Consider the following 22,919-nt stretch of genomic DNA (forward strand, 5'->3'; position numbering starts at 1 on the left):
TAAGTACACTGTAGCTGTCTTCAGACACTCCAGAAGAGGGAGTCAGATCTCGTTACGGATGGTTGTGAGCCACCATGTGGTTGCTGGGATTTGAACTCCAGACCATTTGGAAGAGCAGTTGGGTGCTCTTACCCACTGAGCCATCTCACCAGCCCTGGATTTTCTTTTTTTGAGACAAGGTCTCATGTAGTTAATGCTGACTTCAGACATTTTCTGTAGCTGATGATGACCTTGAGCTCCTAATCATCCCCCTATTTCCCAAGTGCTAGGATATCAGGCTTACACTACCACACGTCTACACATAGCTTTTTATATGATGTTGGGGACAGAACACAGGACTTTGTACATGCCAGGCGGGCACCCTACTGACTGAGCCACATCTCCTGAACTGTCTTCTGAGCCTCCTGAAGGTCATATACCTTAACTTGCTGGACTCTTGTAGCTACACTTAGAAACAGGCAACTCCCACTCTCTCTATATGAGGAAATCGAGTCAGAAATCAAGAGGCTTGCTGGTGAGCAAGAAGAGACTTAAACCTAGGCCTTCTGACCTTCAGCCCTGAGCCTCTCCTTCCCTTACATCATACATCTGTATGCACAACATTGTTCTTCCCTAGGTGTTATGAGGAGATAAAACAGAAATAAGCTTACATTCTAGTTGGGATAAGCTGCAAACAACATCCATTAAGACAGTCATTTGAGAGCTGATTGCTCTGTGCTGGTGATTGTGACCTTGACGTACTCACACGAGAGGACTCAGAAATTACAGGCTGCTTTGCAAAGTCTGGGATACACTGTGGATTGAAGATAAGCCTGGAAGAGAATCAAGGTCACGTACTTGCCCAAATTCTGGAAGCCCTGCAAACAGCCGGAGTTATTTGTTGGTAATACTGAGCTGGAAGAGATCCTTGAGCCCTGCTGCCAGGGGAAGGGCCAGGGCTGCAGTACCTCATGTGGAATTAGCTGATAATGAATGGCGAGCCCAAACCGAGGAGGTCACTGTGTCTTTTGGAAAGACAAGAGTGATGAAGCCAGCATAGCTCTGAAGGTGTACGTAGAGGGTACGTTTCATCTTCCCTAAAGCAGTAAGCGAGCTTGCTGAGGACATCATGAGAGGTTTTCTGAGCCCTTTAAACATAACCTAGAAGGAACATCAAATGGTAAGAGTGAAACCCTCACTACAATGTAGTAGCACATAGCCAGAGGCAGGACTTGAAGAACTATTTCCAAGAGCAATGCTCCAATGGGTTGGCTGGGAGGGGCAACGTGTTTGAACACAGGTCTTTCAAGCAGTGGCCAACAGGACTCCTGTGAGCCAGTAATGAATGCAAGGAACATCTGTAAGCCAGAATGAGGATAGTTCAGCCTATGAAAACAATCCAACAGGCAGACAGTGGATAGACAGAACACCATCTAGAATATCATGTCTATTATTGGGTCAATGCCTGAGTGGTCTGGCAGTCAGAATTGAGCCTCCAGTGTTTCAGTGGTGACTAGGTATCTAGCCACATTTGATGGCATCTGGTGAGGGGGAAGTGGGGTCCTCAGCTTTTAGGAACAGGTGGTTTACAGGGTCTTTGAAGGCTGGTTCTAGTCAAGGGATTGCTAGACAGGGGCCTGTCTACCAGGACCATGCTAGGTGTGAGAACTTAGTGTGAGAAGCAGTCCACTTAAGCTCCAGCTTGCACTTGACTGTATAATGTATGTGACCAGCCTCTGAGCCAAGCAACTGCCATCTTGGGGAGTTCAATTGTTCTCTCTTGCACAAAGATTATCCAAGCTGTAAGTTCAGAACCACAGACAACTTATGGGCATCTACACTACTGATAAGTAGACTTTCACCCCTTGGCAGTGGCTAACCATTTACGTATCTGCTTAGATATCTTGCAGCAGGAACAGGTTTCCTGTACTCATGTACGTGCCTGCCTCATGATTTGCTACTTCATGAGCCCTCCCTAATTCCAGAAGGAAGTGTTAACAGTCCCAATCTTGTGAGGGTTGTGTTGGATATTCAATGGCTGCTTTGGTTTCAAGATGACAGTGGCGCTGGAGGTTAGAGCTCCATAGCACTCCCAAATCCCTAACCATGAATGACCACCGGTGCCAGTTTCCTTATGTTTCCACACAGAGCTATCCATGCATAAGGGAATTATATATTAAATCTGCAGTTGAGATGTCATTTGAAAGTATCATTTGGACCAAAGCCTTGATAGAACCCTAAATGTTCTCAGTGTGGCAAAAAGAAGACTGTCACAGGCTGCTGCTGCTGCACACAGACCCCTGCACATGGACCTGTGCAAGTACACCTAGCAACCCTTGCCCCCTTGAACGCCATAAGCGTGGCATATTTGACATGCTGTTCTGCACCCTGCCCATGTTTCATTTAATCTATCCTGTAATGCTTTCCAGATCATTTTCTGAAGAGTTCTGGCTCTCTTAAATTGGCAGCATAGCCTTACCTTGTGTGGATATTCTATAATCTATTTAATCAGTCTTCTATTGATGGAAACTCAGCTTATTCTTTTAAGCAGAGCGGCAGTGAATAACCTTGTACATATGTCATTTCACACCTGTGAGATCCCATCTCTTAGATAAATTGCTAAAAGTGGAATTTCTGGGTCAAGTTGAGCCTTTGTAATTCTGAGAGATGTTGATGAATTGCTCCCCAGAGACGTTGAACAAATTTACAAAATATCTACTGCAACAGCAGCAGCCTGTGACAGTCTTGTTTTTTCCACACTGAGAACATTTAGGGTGCTATCAAGGCTTTGGTCCAAATGATACTTTCAAATGACATCTCAACTTCAGATTTAATATATAATTCCCTTATACAGAGTGTTTGTGAATGTCTTCTCATGTGCTTAAGAGACAGTTATATTTCCAAGAATGATCCATTCATCTCTTTGGCTCATTTTTTAAATGGTACTGGTTTGTGGTTTTTCTATAAATTTGCAGGTGCTTCATGTATAAGACAAGTTGGTCTTTTTTTTCTATGACATCCATTGCAAATGTTTTTCTCTACTTCTCTCTTTATTCATTTATGACATGATTGGCTTTATGAAATTTTATAGTTTTCTGAAGTCAATTTCGAACCTTTTATAGATACGGGAGTGTAAGTTACAAAGACTTTCTCTCTCACCGCCCATTTTGTCAACTTGGCACAAACCCAGACATACCTGAGACAGAGAAATGTCAACAGAGAAGTTGCCTCCATCAGACTGGCCTGTGGACCCATCTCTGGGGGCACGTTGTTGATTGCTAATTGATAACAGAGTATCCAGCTCACTGAGGGCTCTGCCATTCCTAGGCCGGTGGACCTGGGCTGTTTAAGAAAAGTAGCCAAGCAAGCCAGTAAGCAGCATTCTTTAGTGGTCTCTGCTCTAAGCCCTTACCTTGAGTTACTGCCTCAGTTAACCTGTAAGCCACATAAACCCTCTCTTCCCCAAATAGCTTTTGGTCATACTGTTTACCACAGCAACAGACAGCCTGGTAGAACTCACTCCAAGGCTTTCTCATTGATTCTTCTGGTAGTTTTTGGCTTGATTTTTTTTTCTCAAGGAAATTTTTGGTGCATTTGGAGTCTATTTTGGTTTGAGTTACCCAGTGTGCACTCAGGTTTATTTTTCCTAGAAGGTTATCCAGTTTTCTGAACATCATTAATTGAAGAGTCCATCTTTTTCTCGACTGAAATGCTGCTGTTAGGATAGATTCCCATGTGCTTTGGGCTGAACTGGGTTATGTGAATTCTTCTGTATTCCCATCTATGTTGCTTATCTCTTGGGCAGGAAGGAGGGTCTAGGTTTTGGTGGAGAGGGGAGAGACAGAGGACTCTGGATGCACAGGGTGGTGAATGGGGGAGGGGACCTAGAGGCTGTTGCTTGGCAGAGCAACACGCACACACAGAAACACAGAGAGAAAGACAGAGACAGAGACAGAGAGGCAGAGAGGGACAGAGACATGCATAAAGGGACACAGAGATCGATTGATCAATCGATCTATCAATCCCCAAAATCTTTACATACTTTATTTCTTATAATCAGAAAAAAAATATATATAAGCAAATAAAAATTCTCCAGTGCTACCTGCCTTTTTCAATTCCATCATCAGATGCTTGCCATGGTCTCTTTCCCTTCAAATTTGTCCTCTGCCTTTCCAACCTGCTCTGGCTTTGCTTCCAGCTTCTGCATGGAGCTGTTTCTGCCCTTGGTTCTGCTTCCTAGAGTCTGAGTCCCTTGAGGAAGCTTCCTTGCCAGGCTATATGGCACCAGTTCTGCTCATCCCAGTGGCTGGACAGGCTCCCTGAGGTATTGCAAAAGGAGATTAGAGACAGCTGTCTGTCTTACTTCTCTGCTCCTGTGTACTGGATGCAGTGAAGCCTGGAGGAAGCTAAGACATACAGGAGCTAGAGGAGTGGGGCTCCTAGGGAGGTGTAGAGCTGTCTTTTGGTGAATGGTTACCTCATTGTGATAAGCTGAGCCTCTCCACTCACCTAGCCTGGGTATCTGGGGCGGCAGGGGTGGGAGTGTATTCTATTAGGTTAGGGCTGGGATTGGGGGCCCATGTTCAATCACTGAATATCATTACTGGTCAAAGCTGAGTCCTATATCTTTCTTTTCTGGATGTGCTAAGCATCAAACTATATTTAGCTCTGAGTTCTGCCTTTGTATCTGGGAGTATCTCAGGCAGAAGACCACTGGGTGTAATTGATATTCAAGGGGGCTAGAAAGTGGGAGGCACTAGGATTGGTCCTTAGGGCAAGGTTATAGGATGCAACTAAGGTTTAGGGTATAAGGGAACGTGCCCTGAGCTGGGGCTGGGGAAAGATGTCAGAGGCATGGCTGAGAAGAAACTGAGCATCTACACACCAGGCAAGGTGCACAAGACAGGCTGACAGGAGAGGCTGGGTCACAGGTTAGTTATCTCTGGTTAAACCAGTCCAGGTATGCGCTTGCTGCATGGCATATCTTAAAGGATATTCTTGGTATGAGATTTTTCCTCTGTGGGGCTATGGGATAATGGTGGCAGCAGTCATTATGAAATGCCTCCTATGTGCCAGGTACTAAGTGCTTTATCTGTATTAATTAATTACATTTCACAACATATCTCAAGGAGTAGATGATACTTATATCTCACTCTTTCAAAGTGAAGTCCTTTAGGCATAGAGGGTTTTGCTAATTTGACCAAAATCAAACACACCCAGAAAGTCTCAAGGCCTGAGGCAAGCTGGCCCCACCCATCTCAGGCTCTTGAGTACCAGGTCTGTGGCCATAGCAGAGAGAGAGTGTGTTAGTCATTATTCCTCCTGACATTTGTTTCTTAATACAACCAGGCAATCAGGATAAAGGACCACGTTAACACTTTTCATCTAGCCACTTAAACATGAAGATAGTTGATTTCGGAGTAGCAGACATAAAAAATATCATTTATCTATTCAGTCTTTTTCCATTCTCATTGTGGCACTTAACTCTATTCAGTTTTAAACTAAGGCATACAACGGGGGTGAGAAGGAAAACAATCAGTTGCCTGGTGTGGTTTCTCCTGTGCAGCCCAACCCCTCCCCATTCTGCCCCAGACATACAAGATGCCCCTGCACACACATGCCCCCCCCCCATGAGTCGTAGAAAGGTAAATCAGCATCATATAACTCAACTCCCTTTTTAAATGAAAGGGGGAATGCTCAGTTGTCTGGACTTCCCACACTCCCATAGCTAAAAAGCAAGTATTCATTCAGCTATTTGGAAATACTGGGCAGTTGTCTGAAATGCCCAATTTTCACTCGGATTCGCCTGATCTTACAAAGATGCAGACCAGAGGAAGGCAGACCCCTCATGGACAAGCTGGTCTAAGCTTCTCTGGTCAGATCAGACTTTACACCCAGGGGTGGCAGCTGGAGAGAAGAGCAGCAGTGGCTGGAAGGAGTGTTGGAACGGTCCCTGTCCTAGCTTCTACGGACTCATGAACAATGATTTCATTTTTATCTAAAGAAGCGAGGATGACAAATCTCCAACCCTGTTTGTCTTCTTACATTCTTCCCCTTTAGGACGCCGACCTCACGTGGAATTCTTAATTCAAAGGAAATGGATGTTTCCCTCTGGCCCAGGAGCTGAGGATTCTTATCAAAAGTGACATGAAAAAAGTGTGAGACTGGCCTCCCCCTCCCCTTACAGGCCCATCCTTTCTCACTGTGCCTGGCTCCATCACAGTCTCCCCATCTCCAGATCTGTCTTCACTTCCTGGCCCCTGGAGAGAAAGTATGAGCTCATTGTTTTCCATGAAAAACCAGATCTAGTCTCCTTCTCGCCTCGTTTGTCTGTCAGAGCCCAGAGATGGATGAGCCTTCCACTAGTGGAAAGTATTCATGGGAGAGCTGCAGACTCGGCGCTGGGTGTCTGTGCTGCTGGGGAGGGCACTGTGGTTAGGGCTGGGGCAGCTCGCAGTTCTGAACTTTCTGGAAGGTTATTAGGGATGAGATGGGAACACAGGAGCAGATTATTTACTACACCCCAAGTGGCAATTTAAAGCCATACCTCACCTTCTTGTTCTTTTCCATGAAGTGTGTCTCAGGCGAGAAAATACATGAGCAAAATAGGGAACGGGAGGCTGGAAGCTAGCAGGGTTGATGGGGCAATCGTAGTGACAGCTCATTCTTTATTTCCTTTTGTGAGGAAGTGACTGTAAATGACATTAAAAATGTCTCATTTAAAACCTACAAAAGGACTCAGAAGATGGGAAAACTGGAATGAAGAAGTTAGGATTAAAAAGGTCATACTTTGCACCAAAAATGAGGCGACCTTTAGCACAGGAGGTTGCAGAATGTTAGATGCTGCACTCTGTAGTCAAGGCAGAAAGTGTCTTTGGGAAGGAATGAAAAGCCTGTGGTGAGTGAGCAGTGGAGAAAGATGCTGGAGGACTAGAGACTGCAGACTGTGGCATCATTTGTTGCTACCGAAAAGGTACAATCACCTCCTGTTTGTTTACTACTTGGAGTGTAGATGACTAGATGAACTGGAGATTGTGGGAGATAATCTCTTTAGTGCAGCCACCAGTTTAAGGCAGATCTAGGATGGTTCAGAGGGATCTGTGGAGTCTGTGCTCCAGCTCATGCTCAGAGTTTCGAAGAAGATGGGGACTAACAGATCCCAGGAGTACAGACTAGCAGCTGTGGGAGGAAGCTCTGGAAAGCCACCCAAAGGAGCCACTTGGCTAGGAGTCAGGATGCAGAGAGGTCAGAGGAGATGTGCCATGTTGCTTTGGTCTCTTCTGATGTCTAGTTCTTAGACATGTTGATCAGGTGAGAGATGTGAGGCAAGGTCTCTCACAATGGTGGCTAATGTGAAGACTCAGGCTAGGAAAGTCAGGAAGCAGCCTCACGGCAGGTTGAACAATCACATGCAGAGGGCTTCCTTATCATGGATAGCTTTCTGCTCATGTGGGGATTTTGTGTATGCTTGGGCAGAGTTCCCCTCAACCCCACCATGTGGAGAGATTTTTAGCAATGGTTTGGATGAGAATCGAGATGGCCTGCTGGTAGTGCATGTGGGAGTAATTGCTAATTTGTAGAATGACAAGACCATGATCCAGTAATTCCTTCAGGGGCTGAAACAAATAGAAGATTCTACACTGAGCTAATAAACTGAAACATAAAAAAGAAACCAAGAAGAGAAAAGAAAAGAATGAGATAAGAAAGAAAGAAAGAGTGTTGCCTAAGCATAGGTGGGATTCGATTCAGGATTTGAGCTCATTGAAGAAAACTGCTTTGGCGTACCTCTTCAGATGATCATTCCTGTGACAAGACTGTCCACAAGGTCAAGAAGAAACCACACTAAACCCTTTCCTCCCCACATTGCTTTTGGTCATTGTGTTTATCACAGCAATAGAGAGCAACCAGGACATCTCATTGGTTTTTATGGTTAGCTCTTGCTTTTTTTGGCTATTTTTCCCCTCAAATATTTGATCACCATTGTTGTGAGGGATCTTAGACTGGGAGTTCATGGTCATGTAGCTTTACACAAATCTGACTGTACATGGGGATGACTGTGTCAGTGCTCTCTGGCCCTGGGGGAGAGGCTCACCCATGGGCTGGACCTTCAAAATGGCTAGTGTGGTGATGGGTTTTGCATATATTTGGGAGATTTTGGGACTCTTCAGTCAGAGGAATAGAGATCCAGGGATAGGTGGGGCATGAGAGTTGTCTTCAAATATTTATAGGCTGTTGTAAGAGCAGGATGCAGGTCTCCAGAGGCATAACTAATAAATGATGAGAGCTTTTATTGAATGTTCACTGCGGAGCAGGTTTTACATGGGTTTTCTTATTTATTCCTCATCAATCTTGTATCTGCCTTCTGCAGATGAAGAAAAGAAGGCTCTGAAAGGTCGACCAGTTGTCTCAAAGGCTCCTGCTGTCCTGAGAGTAGACTGGAATGTGTTGAAGGTTCTGGAATGGAGTTCATGCTTTCAGCATCTTGTCTTCTGCGCCCGTGTATTGATCACTACTAGTCTTTCTGCAGCTTGTGAGGGGAACTATGGAAGCAGACATTTCTTCTTGCTCTAATCTAAGATCAGTAGATGCTGTAAATCCACACAAATGGAATTTTTTCACCGTATATAAAAAGTAGCGTGGAGCCAGGCATGGTGGTACATGCCTTTAATCCCAGCACTAGGGAGGCAGAGGCAGGTGGATTTCTGAGTTCAAGGCCAGCCTGGTCTACAGAGTGAGTTCCAGGATCAGCCAGGACTGTACAGAGAAACCCTGTCTCCAAAAACCAAAAAAAAAAAAAAAAAAAAAAAAAAGCAGCGCGTGGATCCTTGGAAAGTCCCTGTTTTGTTCTATTTTGTTTGTTTCCCAGAAGATCTTGATTTTCTCCATTTTTTTCATGTGTGAGTGCTGTGTGGTGCTCAGGAATGTCCCTAGTAGGTTTAAATCCTAGTTTTGCTATGTGATAATTGTGTGTTGAGCAGGGTGTCTCTCTAAGCTTTTGTTTTTTCATCTATGAAATGGGGGAAATGTCAGTAGCTGACTTTTGTGCTTTGTGCAGTACCAAACACAGAAAGTATGTAGTAAGCAATACCTGATATAAAATAAGTGTAAATATGCCACATACCAACTTTACCTTCAATATCTATAAATGAAGTGAGCCTTAATTGTCTGCTCACTGTGAATTGAGGACATATACTCCTCTCTTTTAAAGCTTTTTGCTACAGCTAGAAACACACAATTCTTATATACATAGCTGTATAGCACTGCTTCCTCATTACAGGGAGAAGACCAGGTTAAGGGGAGGTACATGTAGGGTCAGAAATGTGGCAGCAGGAGGGATGGGACATGATGGGCCAGGAAAATGAAATTCTGTATGTGTAATCAGAGGGGCATGCAAACACTACTTATAACCAACACTAATGTAACACAGGATGGAAAGGAATTAAATATTTAGGATTCAGTCTATGCAGTGCATACAAAACAACACTAAAAGGCTGTATTGATACCACAAGCTCAAAACTAACGCCTGTAAAAATGGAAAGCCTTGAAAAGCCTCAAAAGTAAAGATGCAGCAAACACTATTCCTTGATAAGAAGAGAACAGTCAGTCTGGGCTGGCAGCAGCTGGAAGCCTTGCAAACCTTTCACCACAGAACATCTGGGGGAGGCAGAAGGTGCTGAGGAGAAGACACGAGGGAAGTGGCAAGGATATTTTTCCTGATGAGCTTCTGTGGAGAGTTGCTTTTTAGGCAGAGCTTTTTGCTAACATTGCTAGATGGTTGTGAAAGGTGAGCCTTGCCCACTTCCTTCATCTCTGTTTCTCTGGACCAGGGCTGGTGAAGATGTGGGATCTACCTGCCAGGCCTGTCTTCCTAATCCTTTGGAGCCACCCTGGTTCGCAGCTTGCCCTTTTAATCATCTCTAACCTCAAACTTCTAACCTCTTGAACCCCACTTCCCTGTGGACTTCTAAAGAATTCAACAGGAATACTTGCACATCAAAAAAAAAAGACTTTCCTAATCTGCTGAAGGAAAGTTTTACTACTTCCTCTCCTTGCTAAAATGTAATTTAAATGTTGTTCCTTTGAGAAAATGCTCTTTAAAGAAGAGAAGAAAACTGAGTCTGAAGCTCTCACTGGTCTCCTCCTCCTCCTCCTCTTCTTCCTTCTCCTCCCCTTCCTCCTTCTGTTGTTGCTGGCTTCTCATCTTTTCCACGTGCTCTTTCTACTTTCTATTTAATCTGCCTTTATTAAGTGCAGGGTGCTAGACAGGCCTTGGGATAGTAAGTCATCCCAAGGGAAAGACAGAGAGAGGGAGTTCCATGGGCCTATGCCATGGCCCGTTACAGCCTCTGGAAAGCCCAGTTGCCCTGGGATCTATGAGAACATGGAAGGAAGGCTGCTACCCCTCCTCTTCTCTGTTCATTACCCACCTTCTTCCTTTGTCAGTGAATGTAATGAGTTTTTTCCATATATATGACTGTGGATGCCTTAGAACCCTTGTTTCTAGGGATCCTTCCACTAAGCAGGAGTCAGTATGACTGTAGTGTCTGAGAGACTTGACAAGTTTACATCTTGACCACCTCCTGGCTGCTAGAGGGGACTCAGAGATGGATCATCTATCCAAATATCCACTATGTTCTTCAGAAAAACAGGGAGTGTATGTTTCCTTTGGAATTGTTGTAATGATTTGGGATGTCAACATGGGATAACAGTAGAGTAACTGTTACATGTGGCATACATCTCTTTTTATTATCAACATCAAAGGAACTTTGCGGGCTAGGGATACAGTTCAGCTGGTAAATTGCTTGCCTTGGATTGTGTTTGATCCCCAGAACTCATGTGAAAACTGCCAAGCCCAGTGGCATACATACACTTGCAATCATGGTGTTGGAGAGGTAGAGACAGGAGAATCTGTAAGATTTTCTGCCCAGTAGTGCAGTTGGATCGATGAGCTCCAGGTTCAGTGAGAGACCAACTCTGTCACAGAAAAATAAGATGGAAAGTGATTAAGGAAGACACCCAACATCGACCTCTGGCCTCTACATGAACACATGTACACCTACACAGTGCTTTCCACGTGTAATCTTTTAGTAGAGGACCACTTTGATGAACACACACACCAACCCTGATCAAAGCTGATATACTACTTCCATCCTTCCCTTTCTGTCTCTTCATGTGTTCATTGCCCCTCGGAGCTACTGTTCCACCAGCTTCCTAGGTCATAATATGGAAGTTGATAACCATAACATAGATCTCTAAAGGTCATTTTGCACCTTTGGAGTATCATCTTTGACTAGCCTGACCTTGTCTCCTTCCATCAGTCTTAGGATCGCCATTGATAATTTCTTTCTTATCAAGTACTTGCTATGTGCAGGGATAACACGAAATACTGATGTGAGTTTTCAGTGTATGCCTTGGTTCTTGAAAGAAGGATGAGAATGGATAGAGCTGTCCTTTTCCATTTCTACTTCCCAGTACTCCCTTTGACATTGAAGACTTAGAGGTGAGGTGGGGAGAGTGTGGAGATTCAGGAAGGGGAGGGTGTGTATTTAGAAGAGTCTAGAGGTAGGAATGTGCTTACAAAAGAGAGGAAGAAGTGTGAGCTCCCACTGTCCCTCCTAGCTAACCTGCACCTTCAGCCCTCCACCCTCCCAGGATGCTCTAAGCACCCCATGTTGAACTGCATCTCCTCTCATTTCCAGTGGAGTTCACACACTGGGAGCTACTGTCAGGAGCCCACAGAGGGGAGTGTTGAGCAGTTGGGTACTTATTTTCTTTTGCCTCACCTGGCTAGGACTCTTTCTCCACATGGCCACCTTCTACAGGTTCTGGTTGCCGTGACCTCCCTGCCCCCCAAGCCCCAGGTTTTGCTAGTTCTTTTGTTGCTAGGCATGGGTCTCTCCATTCTTCCTCTGGTCTCCAAAATGATTTTTGAGGGCAGGACAGTATGGCTTCTCACAGGCATGATGTTGTAAGCAGATCTCTAGAGCTTGCTCAGTTTTACATAACTGAGGCTTCACACTTGTTGAACAAAGCTTCATTTCCTCTCTTCATTTATATGGGTTTGACTATTTTAGATCCCTCATGTAACATGGATCCTGCAGTGTTTGGTTCTTCCAATTCCTACATCTCTTCTTAAAGGCTGAATAGCATTTCTTTTTATGGATATACCACAGTTTTTTCAACCATCCATCTGTCTGTCCAATGGATAGATGTATCCATCCATTCATCATTCCACCCATGGACGTTTGGGTTAATTTCTTCTTTGGCTGATGTGCATGATATTTAATAATTGCAGGAGAACAGGTGTCTCTTTGAGATACAGACTTCAATTCTTTTGGATAGTGATTAGTTGGTCCTATAGTAGTTCCATTTTAGTTTTTGAGGACCTTCCATACTGCCTTCCATAGTGATTGTACTAATTTATACCCCCAGTAAGCAAGGGTTTGACTTTCCATCCCTCTCTAAGGTAGGATCTCACTATGCAGCTTTGGCTCTCTTGGAACTCACTATGTAGATTAAGCTTGCTGGCCTTGAACTCACAAAACCCCACCTGCCTGTACCTTCTTTCTGAGTGCTAGAATTAAATGCATGGGCCACCACACCAAGCGCTCTCTCTCTCTCTCGCTCTCTCTCTCTCTCCCTTTTCTCTAACACCTACTTTAATTTTTTGGTACTAGCTACTGTAACAGGTATAAGGGGATGTTTCATTGAGGTTTTGATGTGAATTTCATGATTAGTGATACAGAACCTTTTTCATGCACTTGATGATCATTTGAACGCCTTCTTTGGTGAAATGACACTCAAGTCTTTACCCGTTCTAAAATCAGGTGTTTTGTTTTGGGGTGTGTGTGTGTGTGTGTGTGTGTGTATGTGTGTTTGAGTAAAATTGTCTTTAAAAAAAATCTCTTTAGTCTCCTATTTGTATTTGAGTGTTTTGTGTCTTGCTAGGACTCTGGTCTACAGGTATGAAGGCCATGGCTGAGGTCCCAGAAGGGGTTGGAGGTAGAAGCCTGCAGTTTGAGCCTCACTGTCCTGTTATTCCCCAGGCATGACTTCTTAAAGGCCTTAGAGTCTCTTAGGAAAGAAAGTGGAGGTAAAGGCATATTTGCCCTCCTGTCCTGGTGAGACTCTTAGATGCCCCTTTACCTTGCAGATAGCCCCTCTGTAACACTCACTGCAGGGAAACCTGTCTGTAGCCAGAAGCTGACATTTTGGGCCCACGTATTGGGTCCCCAGATGGTGCCTGTATTTATGAAGCCCAGCACACCGACAGGACCTGCAGACACATGGATAAATATTTTGCCTTTCTTTTTAGGCAATATTTGAATCTTTCCAATTTAATTGCTGTCAAAGGCAGGATGCTTACAATCTCTGAAGCAAAGCAGACAGAGAAGGCTTCCAGGGATGCTGATCCTGCTGCTCCAGCCTGGCTCTGGCCACCACCTGCATGGATTAGACCTTTGTCTCTTGCTCTTGCTGAGTGCCATGAGGCCTTTCCTCTTGTGGGCTCATCGAGCTACAGGTGGAGAGGCCATGGGGGGGGGGGCGGGGGGGGGGGCGGGCAACAGCTAATTTCAGCTCTCCTGTTACTTGTAGCGGTTTGTTGGGTCTGTGTTGAGGCTGATAGAATAAGAGCTTGACTGAGAAATCAACCACTCTTCTTGGACATGAGTGACAGGCACCAATCTGGTCATCATGAGTGGCATCTGGTTTTGCGCTCCAAGGCTGGGGTCCAGAGAACATTTTGTCTGATTTTTAAATTATTGCATGTAGGGCTACAGTTAGCTCACATAGTTTTGTGTGTGTTTGTATGTAGATGCATACATATACACACAAAAGAGTTCAGGGTTTCACACAGAGTGGCAGTGGCTTTAGGCACACAGGTACTCTGGAAGTTCTACTGTACAGATCACAACCTACTCCACCATAGCAAATCAACCCACTTCTGGGAATCTTTTTTTAATCATCTGCTTTTTATATCAGCTTCTGGTCTTTTCTTTTCCCCTCCATCATCTCAGCAAAAAGAAAGCCCCATTGACCTACATTTGTCAAGTATACAGAGGCGTCTATCTATGATTCCATGTGTTTACCTTTGCCTCACTGTAATTGGCAAGTCCCTCTCTCCTTGTTCAGATAGCATGTGTATGCTAGATAGTCTCTCAGTTCTGTAACAATCACCCCCTTTCATCCATCACATGTTAATTTACCCGAATTAGTTTAAAACCTTACATGTAGTAAGTTCAGCTGGACTCTGTACATTGTGGCCTCCCAAAGGCTGCCTCATGTTAGTCCTGCATGCCTTCAGAGTACAGGGTCTTGGTGTGTGCCTCATGCTGGAGGCAGTGGAAATAAAGATGAATGGATAAGGCGGTAAGAATCCTTGCCCTTGAGAAATGCAAAATGTAGGGAGGAGGGAGGCATGTAAACAGATCTGTTTTTCCTGATGGAAGGGATGGTTTTGTTGGGAAATTGCCATGTGATGTCCTCTCAGGATCACTCAGGGTCATCAGACGCCTATGCTGGAGTACATGGTCACATTTTCTTTGTATGATATTGGGGAGGAGGTAGGTGAATGGAGGGAGGTTCTGGGCAGACTACCCTGAGCTCTAATTCTAGCCAAGTCACATAATCTTCTCATTCCACCATGATTTTCTTACCATTTGTAAAGCAGGGAGACAATGGTATAACATACTCAATGACGTCATACGGTGGACTAAACAGAGCATTATCTCTTTCAGAGTTGTTGGGACAAGTACAGAACCCAGGAACGGGCTATAGATATGTTAAAAATGCTGGTCCCACCCAACTTTCAAGGAGTCTGGATAGGCTGTCTCAGTTGTTTATCCCAGGGTGTTCTGTATGTGTCTGTGTGCGCTCTGACATATGTAAGGTTGGAATCCATGGAAGTGTTTTGTTAGCTGAGCTAGGTTATTTTTGTCATATATCCTCTAGTGACAAGGACATGTTCTGAAAAATCTGTCCTTAGGAAATTTTGATCTGCTTTGTTAATTTTATAGAGTATGTCTACATGAACTAGGATTGCCAGGACATTAGACACCTTCAGGTACTATTATCTCAAGGGACCTCCATCCTGTCTGTGACCTGGCTTTGTTTGAAGTCCTGTGTTGCATATTCCTTTATTAAGACAACTGTCATGGAGAAAGACAAGATCCAGGGACATTTTCAAAATAAGTAGAATTTGATGACTAGGAAGTAAGGGTCTCCCAGGGAGGAGGTGACTGCAGAGATGATGTAGACAGAGGAGGAGATGGTTCTATTAATAGATAGTATTAAATTAAAGTGCATGAGGTGTAGATTTGAGTTGAGACAGTGGGGACGGTCTGGTAGGTATGTTTTCTAGACCAGTCGGGAGAGGAGGGCAGGCTGAGGTATGAGAAGATGTATTGGGGAGGTGGTGAGGAATGCCAGGACATGGAAGAAGCCACAGGAGCTTGTAGGTTTAACCAGAGTTAGAGGGGCTGAAAACATAGGTATAGGGAAAGAGCATTTACCACTCTTCCGAACTTTTGCTCCGGATAGAGGCTGTCCTGTTAGAGGGATGTCCGCCAGTAACTGGCAACTGGGCAGTTGTCCAAATATGATTTACAATAAGGCATCGGTTTCACAAGGCTTTCTGTAAATTATTGCACTTCGCCAATTGCCAAGTTCCCCGCTGACAGTGGGCCAGGGGGTCAAACAATTCAATCAGGTGCCACCAGTTATAAATTGAAAATCAGTGGGGTGCAAAATGGATTACCATCAAAATCCATTCAGGTGAAAAACCAAATATCAAAACCCCTAACCTTTAAAAACCCACCCTTTTTCTGATTCTTCACAATGCCCCACACTAAGTTTTTAATATCCCCCAGATAAGCAAAACGTCAATAGAAACTAGAGGAGGCTGAAAGTGAGGATGGAGGCAGCCCAAATCTGGCCTCCCATTGGGAACTTGCAAAAAGGCGGTAGGTTCCTGAGTTAATCCCCCAGTGATTCTGTTAGATTCCAAGCAGCCCTCAAGACAAGAAAAACACCACCTGGAAGCTTAAAGATTTCAGCCAGGTTCTAGTATGTGGGTTCTGTGTATCTGGGCTTAGGTCTGAGAAGATGTCTTTCTAACAAGTTCTTATGGGATGCTCATGCTGCTGGTGCTGGGGTGACATCTAAGGACCTCTGTCCTAGGATGTAGGAACAGTCTGGCAATCTGAGTAGCACGGCAAGCTGATTAATAGTTACTTAACATTGTTTCTTTTATTTTTGGTTATAATTTAAGTAAGTAAGGGAAAGGAGATCCCCTTTCCCTTTCCTCCTTCCAAACCCTCTCACACACCCTTTCTTACTTTCTGGCCTCATTAATTGGTGTTACATGCATGTATGTTTAAGTATATACATATATATCCCTAAATATGACCTGCTCAGTCTGTATAATGTTACTTGTATGTGCGTGTATTTTGAGGGCTGACCATTTAGTATTGGATAACTAGTTGGTGTGCTCTTCCATGGGTTAGACTATTTCTTCCATGCTCAACATTCCTTAGTTGTCTGTAATTGTATAGGGTTAAAGCTTTCCTGAATCCACCTAAGCATGTCTATTGTTGTTCTTGCTCAGCTCATGATTAGGGACTCACGTTGGTGAAACTTTATGGGTGTGGTTTCTGACATTACTAGGAGACATGGTCTCATAACAAACTCGCCGATCCTTTGGCTTTACAATCTTTCTTCCCCCTATTCCAAGATATTCCCTGAGCCCTAGATAAGGAGGCTGTTTTATAGATGTATCTATTTGGATTGGGTCCACAACTCTACATTTTGATTGACTATAATTTTATTTATTTATTTATTTATTTGTTTGTTTGTTTATATTAGGTATTTTCTTCATTTACACTTCAAACGCTATCCCAAAAGTCCCCCAGAACCTTCTCCCCTCCCCTCCCACTATAATTTTCTACAATGATCTCTGTTTCAAAGTGAAGTTTACTTGATGAAGGGTGAGGACTACACTTACCTGTGGGCCTAAGGACAAATATTTAGAATGTAGTTAGGGAGTATGCTGGACCAGGTACTGAGTCTGTGGTTGGGCTACAATTTTGTTTAAGAAACCAGAGAAGAAAATAGTTCAAAGAAATCCAGACTGACTTCAAAGTCTTTTGTTCAGAAGTGAGGTTAGGAAGATGGAGAGAAAAAAAGCTAGGCAGCCTTCCCATCCTATCCTGTTCTAGAAGACTAGACACTGAAAGCACAAATAATACGATTAGGGCTGAAGCTTGCTCTCTGTCCTGTGTGAAAACAAATTTATTTGTCTGCAAATTTCTTTTAAACTTGAAGTGGTGTGTGTGTGTGTGTGTGTGTGTGTATGTGTGTAGATGTTTATATGTAGTTGTGTGTGTACATGCATAGATAGGCAAGAGGCACCCTTAGTATTATTGATAAGTATTGCTCCTTAAGTGCCATCAACCTTTTTAAACTTTGAAAGTAGATTTTCTTAAGGGTAGGTAAACATGGACACCACTTTTTTTTTTTTAAAGCTTCTAAAGCTTTTTTTAAAAAAAATCTTCCCATCTATGTGTGACCCCAGAGATGCATTTTTAAAGTAAGCTTCATCTGATTGTAGCTTTATTCTCTTGTTCTTCTTGAGTCAAGCATATTGCTCAGTACAAACTGTAGCTATCATCAGGTCCAACATGAAACATGTCTCTTTCTCAGGATTAATATCTGGATCCCAGGATGCTGAGGACGTGGTGTGGTGGTTTAAAAAGGAATGGGCTCCATAGAATCATGTATTTGAATACTTGACCCATAGGGAGTGGCACTATTAGGAGGTATGGTCTTGTTGGAGGTAGTGTGGGGGTTGGCTTTGAGGTCTCTTATGCTCAAGCTATGCCTAGTGTGGCACCCAGTCTCCTTGTGCTACATTTGGATCAAGATGCAGAACTCTTAACACCATGCCTACCTGCATACCTCCCTGCTTCTTGACATGTTGCCAATGGACTAAACCTCTGAAACTAAAAGCCAGTCCCAATTACGTGTTTGTTTGTTTTAAAGAAGAGTTTCTGTGATCGTGGTGTCTCTTTACAGCAATAGAAACCCTAACTAAGACGGGAGGTCCCTGCCTCATTCACACTGGGTTTTCTATTTCTCTCTTCCAGGAGAAATTGAGAGATGCACGTACATCAAATACCACTACTCTTCAGCAACCATCCCCAGGAACCTCACATTCAACATCACGAAGACCATTCGCCAGGATGAGTGGCACGCCCTGCGTAAGTGCAGCTGTGCCTCTTTGGCTGTGACTGTGCTGTGATGTCATTTGGAGGGCTTGGGGGGGGGGTGGGTATGTGTGTTGTTGCACATACCTTCTGAGATCTGTGGATGGTCTCAGAACACTGGCATGATCTACTCCCTATGAGAACCCACATCCATGGGTCAGAATTGTCTGAGTGCATCTGCATTGTAGATTTGTGGAGTTTGTTTTAGATTTTTAAAAGACCAAACCAACCAACCAAAACTCAAACCACTATAGTTAGTGATCTTAATTCATTTTCCTGGTAGGCATCTGAAATTTCACCTGTCTGATGGGATATGCTCTTGGGACTTGACTCTAGCACATCTCCGAGTTGCTTAGAATCCTATTGTGGCAACCCGCAGTCCCTTGGGCTGTTGTTTGTAAAGGGTGAGTGATGCTCGTGGGTTCAGGCTCTATCTAGGGGGTTTGCACCTAGGTGGAGGTCATTAAGCAGGAGGGTCTGGCTCTGCATACAAGCTTCTGTGTGCCTTCAGATGAAAGCAGCTGGGTACAACAAAGAGCAGAATATCTATGCCCATTGGTTTGGGAATTTCTAGTCTAGGGATCCTTAGAGACTTACATTAGGATGAGAGAGTTACTTAATGAGCAAACAGAGTTGGTTAGTTATTTTTACTTCTTCTCCATGGGAATCCACTGCCTGTCTGTGTCAAGAGAGCTCTCACTCATGGCTGGTCCCATCCTTCATGTTGACCTGTCCACCCTGTGAGAAAGCATGGTATACTTCTATTGGGTTTGTCAGACATTCTTCCTACATCATTTTTTTTTCACCCAACATATAAATGATTAGATCATATTATAATTCTATAAACATGAGCTTTTTAAAAATCACACCCTGATAGTCAGGCTCCTTAAGAGCTGAACTCTGAAGAAGGCACTTCTTTAGGCTAGAACATTCTTGTCTTCATCATTATCTTCTTGCCTGGTTTGTCATTGCATGTGTGGAACCCACCAGCTGCAGCCCACTCTTTGGCTTGACTTTAAGTAGGAACAGCTATGGGGTGGGGAATGGTGATGTGAAGCAGAGGAAGCAAAATTAAGATAGAGATTTTTCAGGAGAAAAACCACACAAAAAATGCACATCCAGATGATGGCCTCCCATTGCTTCTGGTTTGTGATGTCAGAGCAGGGGCCAGAGGGTGGCCCTGTTGTTACTTTAGAGGCACTAAGTAGCATGTGAGGACAGAGAGCCTATGTTCAAAGAGTGTTCCCATGTGCTAGCCATCAAGCTAAGGATATCACATACATATTTAATTTTAATGTGGGATTAGCCTTAGAGACTCTAGTAATCAGGGTTATTAATTTCTTTTGGATGGTAGGCATGGAAGACTCCAAATATAGAAATATATGGTGATAATTTCTGATTTCTCGCATTCCACCAGTCTAGTATTGTCACTTAAAGGGATCTTCAAGGTGCATAAGTCTTGTTGATTAACCACACAAGTATAATAGATTCTGGGATTCATAATAAGATTCAGAATCTAAGAGGGAAAAAGTTACTGACATTTCCAATTCAAATGAACTCAATCTGACTGAAATTGCTGGGGTTCCCTATATACCAGGCATATACTGGATATCAAGGTCATGGCTCATTTAAGGAGCTGGAGTCAAGGGGTGGAGAAAGATGGGGTTTGGAGAGAGACATTCACAAAGCAAATAATTGCAAGACAATGTGATAATTGCAGTGTAGAAGAATTGCTTCAAGCAATTAAAATAGTTTGTGGGTATTTTTTTTCCAGCCAGAAGGAGAATGATTTCAGTGTAAATTGCAGCCACTTTAAGGGAAGCCTGGTGAACTCCATTGGCTGTGGCCATGGTAGATGTTTAGAGTCGCAAGAGAATTTCCATCATGCCATCCTTGGAAGTGTGCCGCATGGCAGCAGCCAAGATGGAGAGCTTTGTGGGGGTTCTCTTTGAGCCCCGTGTGTCTCCAGGGTGCTCACTCTCCAACTGGAGTGCTGTTGGGTTTTGAAAAATCTAGCACGCAGCTTCTGTAGCCAAGTGGTGTGCCAGCTTCTATTTTTAACAGATCAAAGCCATTTTGACGATTGATACATGCAAGGTCTCTAGCCCATGGTGGTGGGTGAAGTTGATGCTCCCCTTTGGTGATGGATTCATTTGCCTCTTTCATGAAGTCGCCTAATGGGCTATTAAGCTGGCAGAGAGCATTTGCTGGGTCTGACATCTATGACAGCTATTTTAAGCCAGAGGGCGAGGGAGCATCTGTCACAATTGAAGTTGGTCCTAAGCACAACTGGCAATGCCGGATGGTGGGGGGGTCATGGTCTGTGCTCCTGCTAATTTTCAGAGGTCAGATTTTGATGACATAAGGTAGGAAAGAGGCACAAAAACCTCTTTTTGAAATAAAGAGTAGAAGAAATTAAACATTAGGATACTCATGGGATTGGCTCTGAAAACTGTGGGGATACCCCACCCCCAACCTGATCTCTTGGGCTGAGGATGTAGCTCTGTGATAGAGCACTTACCTAATTAATATATGCAAGCCCTTGTATTTATTATCCCTCTAACTGGAAAAATAAAACCCTCATCAATTTTTTAATAACATTGTGTGCTTTAGTAATCTAAAAGGGGACAAAAGTTTACCTGGTTATCATTTTATGATTTGACCCTAATATCTTATGTTTTGTAATTTTTCTCAGATAATTTTTTTTCTTGGAGGATTTTTGGGGCAGGGTGGTTGGTAACTTGTTTATGAAATAATTCAACAAATATTTGAACTTCTGTTCTGTTTGGGCCATACACCTTTCACTGGGAATTTGCATTTGTCCTGATCACTGACCCCTGTTACAGGGGAGAAAAAACTTTCAAATAGGAAAAGGCACAATTTGACTTAAAGTTACCTTATATGTTTTGAGAAGTTAACCTGACCAACAGGAAGCTTAACTGTGGGGCTCTAGGCTCTTCCATCTCATGGTAGTATACACAGCAGGTGAAGGGATAAAAGGACCTATAAGGTGCTGTGCTTCCAGATCCTAGTATGTAACATGCTTACCCCATGGTTAAAGCATGTGGGGGTGTTTGTGCATGTTTACATGTGCACAAGTGAGGGGAGCAGAGGAACTGTCTTCATAGCCCACCACTGTGGGTGAGTTATGACAAAGGCCTTACCCTGGCTTGGATGGCAAGGGTTAGTGAGGTCTGGTGGGTGTCTTTTTTTTCCCTCCTTACCACAAGGGATGGCAGAACTCCTTCCAGAGCTGAAATCCGTGTCCCTGGTCCACTCAAGCCGGGGTGCCCTTCAGTGGTGCCGACTCTCCCTCATCCCAGCCCAGGTGCGGGGCAGAGATGAGTCAGTGGCCTCTTGGGACTGTAGGTGTTCTGTCCTTCTCAGTCAGATCGCCTGCCATTTCTGGGTCTGGAGCAGGACAGGACAGTGTCACACTGGCTGGCCATCAAGGAGTGGACAGTGGCCTCAGAAAATGAACTTAGTAAATGCTATTGTTTGGATCAGTTGCATGGTTTAACGCTCTACGCATGACAGAATCTGATTACCGGTAGCCAGGGGAAGCTGGCGGGCACTGCTGTGGCATTTCAATGGCTATCTCCCTCCTCTTACTAGAATACACCCTGTGTGGTTTTCATAACCCAAAATTCAGTCTGAGGGGGCAGCACTTGTTTAGTGAATTTTGTGTTCTCATGTACCCCTGCCCAAAACCCTGGAGACCATCCCAAATGGCTCTACCTTTGTCCTTTCTGTTACTGTATCCTTTGACCTGTCCTGTCTGCACAGTCAGTATCTTGTGCACTCGCTCAGGGGATAGATAGCAAGGGCAGTTTGTGTGTGTGTGTGTGTGTGTGTGTGTGTACACATGCGCATGTACATGACTGTGTGTATGAAAGGCCTGAAACAGGGACCCATCAGTTGGGGTTGCTGGCAGAGTCACTGTGACTGAAGGTGCCTGAAGCTGCTAGGTAGCCACTTTTTGGAAGATGTGAGAAGTTTGGCTCTCCTGGCCCTGACTTCTTGATCTACCTGTCAGGGACTCAGTGGCAGCTGTGCCTGAGGTCCCCATTGAGAGCCCCAAGATTCAGCCAGTGTGTCTGTGAGCTCACAATTCTGTCATTCAGCTTGGGCGGGCATCTAAGATAGAGGTCTCAATTCACAGTTGGTTGCCCCTGGCAGTGAAGATCAAGGAGCTGGGACTCTACTCCTGAAATCAGATCTTTTTCATTATCTTTTGAGAGGCTGAGAGTGAAGGAAAGTAGTTTTTTTTTTTTCCTAAAGCCTCTGCCTGTCAGAACCGAGGGTTTGACTAATTAGATTGGATGGCCACATTGCACATTTTCAGCTGGCTGGGAGGGAACTAAGAGGAAGGGGAGGGTAAAGGGAGGGAAGTGAGGAGGAAGGGGGGAAGGGGAGGGAAGACATCTCTTTCTTGACATCCTGGCCTCAGGCCACAACCACGCCCAACATACATACATACACACACACACACACACACACACACACACACACACACACGCACACTGGCCTTGAGGCAATGCCCCGGGCACATAGAACATGACAAGACTCAGACAAGCTGTCTTCACCTCTAGTGTGGGAGTCCTGTCCCCTCATCCTGTGTTGCAGGCATTTTATCAGTATGACAGGGAACATTTGTGCTACATAGTAATCTATGTT

General features: G+C 44.2%; 1 protein-coding gene across 2 annotated transcripts in view; it reads left to right on the plus strand.

The window, feature by feature from the left end:
* The window catches only part of Tmem178b (transmembrane protein 178B), a 372,208-nt gene that overhangs the window by 106,185 nt on the left and 243,104 nt on the right, over positions 1 to 22,919 (plus strand). For both annotated transcript variants that reach the window (XM_021165807.2, XM_029478678.1), the window contains one exon: positions 18,123 to 18,236. In XM_021165807.2, the coding sequence (XP_021021466.1) occupies positions 18,123 to 18,236 (114 nt within the window). The remainder of the gene's footprint in view (positions 1 to 18,122; positions 18,237 to 22,919) is intronic.

Source organism: Mus caroli, chromosome 6 (genome assembly GCF_900094665.2).
Source record: "Mus caroli chromosome 6, CAROLI_EIJ_v1.1, whole genome shotgun sequence".
NCBI lineage: Eukaryota > Metazoa > Chordata > Mammalia > Rodentia > Muridae > Mus > Mus caroli.